General features: G+C 33.3%; 1 protein-coding gene across 1 annotated transcript; it reads right to left on the bottom strand.

Moving 5' to 3' along the window:
* Nucleotides 1-1,480: 1,480 nt before the first annotated feature.
* Nucleotides 1,481-2,941, bottom strand: LOC129316535 (probable pectinesterase 15). The gene is given in 6 exon segments (XM_054960954.1): nt 1,481-1,734; nt 1,818-2,050; nt 2,163-2,369; nt 2,459-2,630; nt 2,737-2,821; nt 2,824-2,941. Coding segments are annotated over 6 exon segments (972 nt in total). The 3' UTR covers nt 1,481-1,577.
* Nucleotides 2,942-12,984: the final 10,043 nt, after the last annotated feature.

Genomic DNA, 12,984 nt, shown 5'->3' with positions numbered 1-12,984 from the left:
GCTTTGAAATCATTTCAATTGGAGGCCAAATGGCGAAATGATGCCTCTCAAAATTTTTCCCAGGAAGGTTGTCATGATAGCAAATTAAAGCTATCATGATAGCTATTAGTTGCCCTTATTTTCCTAGTTTGCTTCTATGCACTATATATTAATCCTTTAAACTTTTCTAAGAGGTTTTAAATATGGGTTTTTCTATTATGTAATTTGTTTAGTGATTTAAATAGTTTGTTTCTTAAATTGATTTTAAGATCAACTTCTTAATCATGCTTAATTTATTTGGTTGTAATGTGCTTTTGGATAACACACTCAGGGCAAGTGTTAGATGAACCCAGAATCCAGAACTCAAGGAATGAAGTCGCCATAACCAGCTTCCAAAGCTCTAACACAGACCCAATAGAAGAGAAGCTTGAGGAACGCAAACACAAGCTCATGGATGATAGATTCAAGCTCTAAAACTAGGGAAGAGAAGCTCGAAAGTGAATGCCGTTGGAGATGAGAAATTTTGAATGAGAGCAAACAAGGGAGCGTTGACGAAGTAATGTGCGAAATAATTTGAAAGGTTTATTGATCTTTCAAAAATTGGTCTAGAAAGTAATTAAAAATATATGTTTTTTTTTAATTTTTAACGCTTTGTAGATTGGTTGCCCGAACAACCAGTTTAGAAAGTCATTTAAAAATTTAATTTTCAGAAAAAGTTAAACCTTTTCTAAACTATATGTGAGCTTAACTGGACAAGATATATAGAAAAAAAATTCTAAAAAAAATTTCCAAGTCAGTTACAAGGTTGCCCAATTTAGAAAGTACAAAAAATTACAATTTTTAATTGAAAAAACAAATATTCTAGACCGGTTACGTTTCCAACTGGTCTAGAAAATAATTTTAAGACTAGTTCATCCATATAGAAAGTCTAAATGACATGCTAGTTAAGTATGAAACTGCCACCACCTCCATTTATTAAACTGTATGGCAAAAACCGGTTTATTTAAAAAGCTATTTTTCCAGTAGTGTGTGTATAGGAGATTAATTGGGAGATTATCATATTTAACTGTTACTATACCTGACATTTGTTATGAAGTACATGTTTTAAGCCAATTTATGAGCAATCCAAGAAAATCTTATATGAAAGCAACAGTCAAAATCATATAATATTTGAAGGGAGACCTGGGTTGAGGGATCTTTCTACTTTCCACAAGAGACATGAACTTGGGATATTACTGTGGTTTTAATTGGGCATTATGTGACAGGGTTTTTAATGAAACTTGGTGAATGATTGGTATCCTGGAATCAAATAAGCAAGCCACCATACCAAGTTCTTCAGCAAAAGCACAACACAAAGCCTTAGGAGGTGCAATGGCAGAGGTAGTCCGGCTAGTTGGCATGTTAAGTGATTTAAAGATGAATCTGATTGATTATTTGTTACCATTTATACTTGGTTCATAAGAAATTTTAATTATAAAAATCTGTCACAAAAATCAACGAATTAAATATACATAAAATTTACATTGTCCCCACATACTGACAGGAGTAACAACGTTCAAAAATCAACTAGTTGAGAAAAAAAAAAAAAGGAAAAACATCTACTTTTTATGGTTTGGAAGCCAATCACTTCCATTGATATGCGAAATATTCGTGAAATGAGCTGCTTCATAGTCTTTAAGTTGCTTTCCATATGAGACTCTAGGCGAATAGTTGGCTCCATCTCCAAAACAGTGATATTCTCCAAAAAAGACAGTCCTGTGAAAAGAACAACACATGTACAGTCATCACATATGTTGGACTACATCATAGAAAAACTTGAAGGAATGATAATTACATACTTGTTTCTGTCAGAATTACCCCAATTACTCCATCCTTCAGGGGCTACAACACTAGACATATATGTTGTTGAGAAGACGACGGTGGCATAAGCCCGCCATGCTCTTCCCAACAATACCTTGCCACTTCCATCAATCTTACAATTGACAAACGAAAACCCACTTTCTTCTTTCTTTGACTCTCTCCCATGAGCTGTAATAGACCCTCCTTTTTCTACAGAATTTATTGTGCAATCCTAACATCGTAATTTCCAATATAATCATAATTCAGTTATTAAATAAACCAAGTCACAGAATTGCCCTTAGAAGAATTAGTTTATTTGAAGCAAAGACAAATGAGACATTTACCTCATAAAGAGATCTAGCATTTCCAAATATGAAATCAACGGAACCTTGTATGAAACATTCTTTGAAGTAATGTCTTCCACTGTGATCATAGAGGGTGGCTTGAAAACCATACATTCCACATCCGTAGAATGCTAGTTCATCACCCATCACTCTTAAAGCCGCAGCCTGTGCTCCTTCCTCTCCTGGTGATGGTGGTGGGGCCGTGTTCTCAATTTTGACATGTCAATATTTTCAACATAATTAGTTGTAAAATAAAAAAATAAACCAACAAATTAACTTATTTAATTATTTCTTACTCTAAAACTAATGTTATAAGCTAGAAATTTAGAAGCAAAGACTCCAACAGAGTAACTTTTAGAAGTCCCTCCTGTAGAATGGGCAGTATTATTCCATTCTATGACGGTGTTTAGATATCCTTGACCTTGCAATATCAAATTTGTTTTGCTCGCATGCACCGTTACCTTCTCTCTATCATTTCCCAAAATAATCATATAATTATTACGAAAATGTGACTTAACTAACAATTAAAAAATAATTATGTTAATTAGCTAAAGAATACATAACGAACTATAACCTGTAAATCCCAGAATCAATAATGATGAGGGTTTTATTGGGCCTCGATTCAGGAGCAGCCTCCGCAGCTTTCTGTATACTAGTGAGTTCCCACATCCTTTTAAGCTAACCGTCAAAATAAGGCTCACGTTGTAGTTCAAAATGATATCAGAATCCCATATAATCTTGTCGCATTTTTCCTTGGGAATCTTCTCAACTCTTGTCATTTAGACACACAGATTAGTCTTAAGCACATAGATCTGCAACCTACTTATTAAGATAACAAGCTGTTTGAAATTACACATGGATCTGTAAGCACGTAGATTTTTTTTTAGGATAATTAAAAAAGTGTCGTGTGTAGAGAAGTTAATTTCAAGTGAAATATATACGTAATATATCATCTTTTTGTATTATAAAATTTATTATAAATTCCACATTGGTGATGTACCATATGCTTAAATATTATGTTGTTCGTCTTGTACTTATCATAAAATATACCTAGCTATCACATATAATATACTTATTATATATTATATATGCAATATGTTATACAAAATATATCATTTATTAGTATGTTAAAATATTTTCGTCATTAATACTCAAGATTGATTGTATTATTTAATAGTATATGTTAACACTCAATACAATTTTTAATGGTATTATATCATGGTTGTTACAAATTGCATATATATTTAAACTTTCTGTTTTTTGGTGCGAACAAAAAGACCCTCTCTATATATATTCACAAATCCCTAAACGCCTGGGTTTATAATACGAAATTAGACATGCACTTGTGTACAAATCTAGTATTGCTAATCTAGTACATATGTTTTTTTATTCCTGATCTAGTTCATCATATGTTGAAATATATACTAATATAATATTGCTAATTGGTTAATTGTCCAAGTTTAGCATTAAGTAAAGGGAGTTTTGTATTGTGTTGAGTATGCAATGACTTCCTCATGCAACAACAATGTTCTAGACTCTGCCTCGTATTTTATTTAAAAAAAAAGAATGATACATAGTAATTTATATGTACATGTTAGTCTAATTTTTCATTTTTAAGTTACATCATTCGGAAGTACACATCAATTTTAAGATTACTCTATCTATGCCAAACATTTTTAAAATCTATATCTTATTTATATATTGATTTAAGTTTCATAAAAAATTAAATATTTATCCTATCCTCTTGTCAATTTTAATATTCAATGGCATCTTTTTCAATTAAGTTTCATAAAATTTAAAAATTTATATCTACATAATTTATTATAAAAAATTAGTATTTGTTATGAAGAAAAAAAATTATGTTCATGGTGATTTAAAAAATATATCTTTTTCAATTAAATCAGAATAATTTAATTTTAAATTAAAAAAGTCAAAAAATTTATAAGAGATGGTTATAGAATATTGTGTATGTATATATGTGTGTATATATATAAACATAGAGATGATTATAGGCTTATAGAATACAGAGTAAAAGTCGTGGCTGATCGCCGCCTTTCTTTGGCCGACTAAAAGTGGTGGTTATGGAATATCAGTACGTAATAATTTTTATTTATTTATGAAATAAATCACTGGTTATGTGTTTAATAAATTACTGCACGTTTTTGAAAAATCTAATAAACTTTCGCTTCAAACATTACCGAGACTGATTGTTATTCAAAAAATTTTGTAAAAGCTAAATAAATTATTTAGAAATGAGAAATTAAACCTCACCCTAATTGAAAGTCAAAATCTGCTGCCTCGATGATAATGCAAGAGTTTGTTCTTGCATGAAAAAATGTACATGATAACATTATATATATATATAATATAGAGAATTAATATAAAAAATGAAGATTAGACTAAGATATAATTAAAGTAAGAGAGATATAATTGAATATATGCATACATAAGAGAACCAAGAAGACGACCAAGGCAATGAGAAGATAAGACATACTGAAATATTTGTGAGGTTTTGGAATTGAGTGCTGATAGAGGGACGAAGATGATAATGAGAGGGAACGTACGAAGATGACAATGGTGGATGATTGTGCATGTGTATATATAGAGATGACGGAAACTGGAAAAAATTTAAATGATAATAAAATATTAACCTTTTCCAACAAAATAAATTCCAAATATTAACCATTTTTTATCGGGTATTGCAAAAAGAGTGGCATTACGTAGCCCTCACGCCATTGATTAATGCAATCAAATACTATCCGCGTCCTTGTGTGTGTGTGTAAAAGTATATGAAAAAAAGTATCGAAGTCTGTGATTACCCTAAATTTTAAGTCAAACAAAATTTTTTTAAAAATATTTTTATTTAAATAAGTTTCATAGAAATAAAAAGGTGGGATTTATAGGGGAAAAAATCTGTTAGAATTTATGCAAGGATTAAACTTTTCAAAGAAAAACCTTACTTTTAAATTATAGAAAAATTTTGTGTTTCTTATTGTAATTATCTTGTGCCTTTTATTGTAATTTCTTCATGCTCCTTTTTTTGTAAATTTTCCCATGCTCTTTATGTTTTGATTTTGGTTCTTTTGTGTGAGGAAAAACAGAGCACTTTGATTCATTTTCTCACCGCCTTCCTACACTCTTCTAGATCATTTAAGTCGGTCCATTTCTTTAATCCTTATCAACACACTTAACTCACTGTTAACTGACCATTTTGTGGCTGTCGTTACTTCATATCACCTCACCTTCTTGTCCTCATCTGTTAGTCGCGTTTAAACCAAGTTGCTAATTTTCTCCCATATATCATGCTATTCTGTGTCCACAAGAGTCTGTCAGCAGTTTGCTATCTTAGCTACCACCTTCCTCTTCTTCTTGATCTTCATTCATCAGTCACAGTGGAAAGGTATATCCCTCGTTCTCTTGCTTTGTTTTGTGCCGAATTTGGGTGCGCACGGTGGTCAATTTTTCTTTCCTTTTTTCTTCCTTCCCTGTCATCAAAGTTCAGTGTGGGTGTAGGTAGTTGCTGCTTCTTTTATTATTGGTTGGAATCATAGCTTCTTCCTCCTCATGTGTTGACAGATTTAAACCCCTAGCTTTTTCTGCTTCAATGCTGTTCTGTGGCTGAATCAAACTTACTGCCACTAAGCTTTGTTGAGGTGAGATATTGTTCTCTTTCTCTCCTCATTACATTATGCGGTACCGCTGAATCATTCCCTCCTTCTTCCAGCTGATTGACATGATCCCTGTTCTTTATTATTGATACTCTAATTGTCATTAAGACTAAATTGTTGCATTTGGATCGAAAGTTCAGCCTAGGATTAATTTTTCTGCCTTTTATATGTTGGATATAGTGAACCTTTCTCTACATTAGTGCTGTTGGACGATTTTCTTTCTTAGTCTTGAGTAATATATAAACAATGGAGGGTGTGATTTGAATGTTAATGCATTTACTATGTTGAGAAAATAAGTAAAAGAGTCAAAGGGGAGTAATTAAGCATATTCAAGGCCTAAAGACCAATACTATAGACTTAGGAATTGTTTTTTTTTTTTTTTGAACTTTAATCTATTTCCAATGAAGAAATGTGTTTAGAAAGCATATTGAAATTGTTTATATGGTTGGATTAGGGTCAAGTTGCCAATTTGATAAGGAAATAATAAATAATTGATTTTAGGATTTTTGATTTACTTGCTAGGAATCTAATGGCATCATTGGAATTAAGGTGAGAGGTCGGAAAGAACGAGCTTTAAAATTTAAGAAACTCTCAAGTGAGTGGGTAGCGTTCTAAGTAAATTCTTAGGAAAGTGTTTACAAAAATCTCCCTATTTAGTTTATAAATTGTACTATTATTCTCATCTATCCTATTTTCCTAATAATTGTTTTATTAAAGAGAAGGTGTTGATTTTATGGGTAGTTTATATAGTTGACAAGTATTGATGAAGTAATAATAATAATAATTGATCGGTATTTGAAAGTGGAAAAAGAAGAAGAGAAAAGAAAATTTTGAAATTTTCTCTTACTTCATACATGTTATAGTTTACTAAGGGGAACTGAGTTCAAAACGCTAGATGCTAACACTAGTTCCGTTAGCCCTTGGCGCATCATGGTACACCTAGCTAGTAGGCTGCTTCTGGGAGGTGCCAGTCCTGTATGTAGGCCAACGCAAGTGGAACGGAGGGATAGTTATTCGTGAGCATCGTACTCATGCTTGTTTTCGTGGGCTTTATGCTTGCGCTTGATTCGTGGCTCTTGCCGTGCTTGTTATGTGGCTTCCAGTCACGCTTGATGGGTTATTTATCCTCGTAGACTATGTATCCACGCTTGTTATTTGTTCTGATAGAGCCTTCCTAAATTTTTGTTAACATTTTCAGTTTTCTATTTATTCTCTAAAAGCCTTTTTATCAAATTGCACTATTATTAAATATTTTTATATTTTATGAGTAGTGGGATTTTTATTTTAAACATATATGTGTGACTTCACTAGCATTGACTAATTTCACAATCATCTTATAAAAAAAAATTAAGATTGTTATCTATTTCTAGTTAAGGGCAATTCATTATTTCATTAAGGCATTTGAAGTTAAATTTATTATTTATGATCTTTATATTTTCTTTACTACGATTTTGATTATAACGCTACTAATCAGTAAATTTTTGAACTTAGATAATATAGCTGACCCTACGCCTCTGGCTGACCATTGAAGGCCTTCTTGTTTTTGGGGAAAAGGGAAGCACATGGTGACTATCCTTTTGGTGAAATTTCATTTTGCATTTTGTAAATTATAAGTTAGCGTGCCACGTACCTTATGATTAGGCATTAATCTCTTTTGTTGTGATGTAAATTACTAAAATGGAAATAGTCTCCTTGTTGGTTAGGCTAACTGGTTTTGTTGTTGTTGTGAAAATTTCAGGAGGGTCAAATTATAGGGGAGATTCTGTCGAAATTTTCACAAAACGTTTAGACTTTGCTAACTTTATTATTAATGAATATAACTTACATATATTGAGATTTTAGCTAAATTCTCATTAATCAAGGCTTATGGAATATGAGCTTACCTTATATTCCATGCCGATCATACCCTTAAGTATTGAGGTGTGATAGATGGTATCAGAGCTTAGGTTTATTTGGTTACATGGAGTAAGGATTCTTTGAAGTTTCAATTATTATTATGAACCCGGGCATAATAATAAGTGAGACTTCATTGAAGGTTCAATTAGGATGTCTCAAAAAGAGTCACTCTCTTCCTTATTTATTATGCTTCCTATATAATCATTATGTCTTAAACTAAACATTTTTGTTATGTTTCCTGTATAGTGAAAATGCCACCTAGGCGTCGCCCCTCTGGTAGAAGTTTTACTAGCAGTAGGACATTTGACAGGCCCTTTGCTTCACAAAATGAACCGCCTTTTCATGGTCGAAGACAGGGTCTTAGGAGAGTCAAGATTAGGGGTGGTCGACCCTATAGGCATATTCAAGAGATTGTATCTGAGGTCAAACCTTCGAATCCTCAATCTCATGAGGGTGCTTCATCATCTACAATAGGCACTGAAAGAGACACTAAAGAGGAGGTTGCCGTAGCAAAATTGACTGATTTTATTAAATTGAATCCTCCTACCTTCTTTAGAACTAATGAAGCAAAAAATCCAGTGGCGTTTCTTGAAGGGGTTGAAAAGAGATGTCGAACCTTAAGGTGTCCAGATGTGCAATATGTGGAATTTGCTATTTTTCAACTCAGTGGGGTGGCCGAGGAATGGATTAAAACTATTCCAGGTGTCAAGGATAAAAGAGTACCATCTTTATCATGGGAAGAATTCAAGAATGTATTCCTTCAATGTTATCTTCCACAAAGTAAGAGAGATGTCAAGATTGAAGAATTTTTAAATTTGAAATGTATTGGGTCTATATCGGAGTATGATTGAAAATTTGTAGAGCTTTCTTCTTTTGCTCCTCACATAGTACCTTCAAAGAAAGAGAGGATCCGCAGATTTATTCATGGTTTACCTCAGGAGATACATGATCCAGTTTCTATGATGATGGAGCTCTTTACCAGCTATTCATAGGCTGTGGATGCTGCTCTTAGGATTGAGTTGAAGCATCAAGAAAATAAGGTAGTTTTTAAAAAATGTGAAAGAGAAAATGAATTGAGATTCTAAGGTTCTTCTTCCAAGAGTGATAAATTTCAGGGGCAATTCTATTCTCGTGAAAAGCAGCAGATGTATAGATCTTATGCCCTTTCTATGAGCATTCCAGTTTCCAGACATAATATTAGGAGTCCTAAACCACAATCTCAACCAGCTTCAATTCAACCAAGCTATGTTAGAACTCCTTGTGCCACTTATGGGAATTTTCATTCTGAACCTTATCGCAAGGCATCTGGTGCTTGTTATGAGTGCGGACAGATTGGTCATTTAAGAAGAAATTGTCCTCTTATTCAATTGCCGTCTAGCCAAGGATTTGTTCGACCACCTCCACGCTCGACTACTTCTGTGGGAGTACCTTCTACTATCGCTGGAAGGGTATGTCCGGAAAAGCATTTAGGAAACGAGGACAATCTTTAGGACAAGGACAAGCAAATGTTTATGCTATAACCCGACAAGACGCTCGAGCTTCAAATGATGTGGTAACAGGTATTATTTCTGTATATTCTAAAAGTGCATATGCATTGATTGATCCTGGTTCAACCCATTCATATGTTTCTGTGTATTTTGCAAAGAAATTAGGTAAATAATCCATCAAACTTGATGACCCTTTTATGGTTTCTACTCCAATAGGAGAACCTCTTTTTGTTAAGTAAGGATACAAATCATGTGAAGTATCTCTTGAGGGTAGAGAAACCCTAGTTGACTTAATGATATTAGATATGATTGATTTTGACGTAATTTTGGGCATGGATTGGTTAGCTTCTTATCATGCTATTGTTGATTGCTACTTAAAAGTGGTAAGATTCGAAATTCCTGGAGAAACTCCTTTTGTTTTGTAAGGGAATTAAATTGATAGACCGACTGGTTTAATTTCAGCCTTGAAAGCCCAACGGCTGTTAATGAAGGGTTGCCAAGGATACTTAGCCTTGATAAGGGATGTTGAGAAACCAATTCCTAGTATAACACAAATTCTAATAGTTAGAGAATTTCCTGATGTTTTTCCAGATGAGTTACCTGGATTACCCCTGGATAGGGAAATCGAATTCTTTATTGATGTGATTTCGAGTACTCAACCAATTTCAATCCCCCCTTATAGAATGGCACCATCTGAGCTAAAAGAATTGAAAGGTCAACTGCAAGAGTTATTAGACAAGGGATTCAATTGCCCTAGTACTTCTCCTTGGGGAGCGCTGGTCCTCTTTGTGAAAAAGAAGGATAGGTCATTAAGACTTTGTATTGATTATCGGCAGCTTAATAAGGTAACTATAAAGAATAAATATCCGTTGCCTCATATTGATGATCTCTTTGACCAATTGGCAAGAACTCAGTGTTTCTCAAAGATTGACTTACGTTCAGGGTACCACCAGTTGAAAATTAAGAAAGAGGACATTCCCAAAATAGCATTTAGAACTCGATATAGTCATTATGAGTTTTTGGTAATGTCTTTTGGGCTGATAAATGCATCGGCTGCATTCATGGATTTGATGAATCGAGTATTTAGATCGTTTTTGGATAAGTTTGTAATTTTTTTCATTGATGATATTTTGGTCTATTTAAGGAGTACAGAAGAATATAAAGAACACTTGCGATTAGTATTGCAGACATTGAGGGAGCATCAACTTTATGCAAAATTTTCTAAATGTGAATTTTAGCTTGATCAAGTTACCTTTTTAGGCTATGTTGTGTCTGAAGATGGTATACAGGTAGATCCAAGCAAGGTTGAAGCAATTCAAAATTGGCCACGGCCTACTTCAGTTACTGAGATTTAGAGCTTCTTAGGTCTGGCTGGTTATTATTGTTGTTTTATTAAAGACTTTTCTAGAGTAGTTTCACCATTGACTAGATTGACTCAGAAAAATATGAAGTTTATATGGAGTGATGAATGTGAGGAAAGCTTCCAGAAGGTAAAACACTGTTTAACGTCTGCACTGGTGTTAAGCTTGCCATCAGGGACAGGTGGATATGCAGTTTATTGTGATGCTTCTCGAGTTGACCTTGATTGTGTTTTGATGCAAAATGAAAGAGTAATTGCATATGCATCTAGAAAACTTAAGAAACATGAACAAAATTACCTGACTCACGATTTAGAAATGGCAGTAGTTGTTTTTGCTTTAAAGATTTAGCGACATTATTTGTATGGAGAAACGTATGAAATTTTTTCTGATCATAAGAGTCTTAAATATATCTTTGAGCAAAAAGATCTCAATCTTAGACAAAGAAGATGGATGGAATTATTTAAAGACTATGACTGCATTATTTGATATCATCCTGGTAAGGCAAATGTTATAGTTGATGCCCTAAGCAAAAAGTCTATGGGTAGCTTGGCACATGTAATTGCTGTAAGGAGACCTTTAATACAGGAAATTCATACACTTGAGCAAGATGGAGTGGAATTGGAAATTACTAAAAAGGGGGTATTTTTGGCACACATGCAAGCCCGTTCTTCTTTAATTGATCAAATTAAAGCTGCTTAGAATTCGGATTCAAAATTTAGTAAATTAATAGAACTAGTTGACAAAGGGGAAAACATTGAGTTCATTATTGACTAGGAGGGAATTTTAAGGCGTGACAATAGGATTTGTGTTCCATAAGTTGAAGAATTGAGCAAAATTTATTTTGGAAGAAGCTCATCATTCTGCATATACAATCCACCCAAGGTCAACAAAGATGTATTAAGATTTAAGGCAATTGTATTAGTAGGATGGAATGAAAGGTGATATAGCAGATTTTGTTTTACAATGTCTTATATGTCAACAAGTTAAGGCAGAACATCAGAAGCCAATAGGGCTACTTTAATTACTGGAAATTCCATAATGGAAATGGGAAAATGTTACAATGGACTTTGTTATAGGTTTACCTCAAACCACTAAGAAGTATGATTCTATCTGGGTCATTGTCGATAGATTGACCAAATTTGCACATTTCATTCCAGTCAAGATGACATATTCTACCAGCGATTATGCTCGAATTTATGTCAATTAAGTTGTACGTTTACATGGAGTTCCAGTATCTATAATTTTTGATAAAGGACCACAATTTACATCACGGTTTTGGCAATCATTTCAAGAAGCATTGGGAACTATACTAGATCTTAGCACTGCATTTCATCCGCAAACAAATGGTCAATCCGAGAAGACAGTTCAAATCCTTGAAGATATGTTGAGATCTTGTGTCTTAGACTTTGGAGGAAGTTGAGATGAGCATTTGGCATTATTGGAGTTTGCATATAACAATAGTTATCAAGCAAGCATACAAATGGCACCATTTGAGGCCTTATATGGTAGGAAGTGTAGATCTCCAATTGGTTGGTTTGAAGTTGGGGATGCTAAAATTTTAGGACCGGATTTTGTGCAAGATGCTAAAGAAAAGGTGTAAGTTATCAAACAAAGATTGTTAACATCTCAAAGTAGACAAAAGTCTTATGCAGATCGTCGTCATAGAGAGTTAGAATTTATGGTGGGAAACAAAGTTTTCTTGAAAATATCACCAATGAAAGGTATTATGAGGTTTGGAAAGAAAGGTAAACTTAGCCTGAGGTACATTAGTCCATTTGAAATACTGAAAAGAGTAGGTGCTGTTGCTTATTGTCTTGCATTGCCTCCAGAGTTAGTTGGCATTCATCCCGTGTTTCATGTATTAATGCTACAAAAATATTTGTATGATCCTTCTCATGTGGTTGTAACTCAGAAAGTCCAAATAAATGAAGACCTAACCTATGAGGAAGTTCTAGTAGCCATTCTTGATAAGCAAATAAAAAACTAAGATCGAAGGAGCCACTTGGGAAATTGAGAGTGAAATGGGAGACAAGTATCCACATTTATTCTAAAACTAAGGTAAGTAAACTCTTTTCAAATTTAGGGGACCGAATTTCTTAAGGGGGAAGAATGTGATGACCCTAAATTTTAAGTCGAACAAAATTTTCTTAAAATATTTTTATTTAAATAAGTTCCATAGAAATAAAAAGGGGGCATTTATAGGAAAAAAAATCTGTTAGAATTTGTGCAAGGATTAAACTTTTCAAAGAAAAACCTTGCTTTTAAATTATAGAAAAATTTTGTGTTCCTTACCATAATTTTCTTGTTCCTTTTATTGTAATTTCCTCATGCTCCTTTTTTTGTAAATTTACACTTTGATTCATTTTCTCACCATCTTCCTACACTCTTCTAGATCATTTAAGTTGGTCCA

Source organism: Prosopis cineraria, unplaced genomic scaffold (assembly GCF_029017545.1).
Source record: "Prosopis cineraria cultivar Desert tree isolate PC_DT_omini unplaced genomic scaffold, ASM2901754v1 PC7, whole genome shotgun sequence".
NCBI classification, from domain to species: domain Eukaryota; kingdom Viridiplantae; phylum Streptophyta; class Magnoliopsida; order Fabales; family Fabaceae; genus Prosopis; species Prosopis cineraria.
Note: the sequence above shows the minus strand (reverse complement) of the source record. Positions and strands in the feature narration are given on the sequence as shown.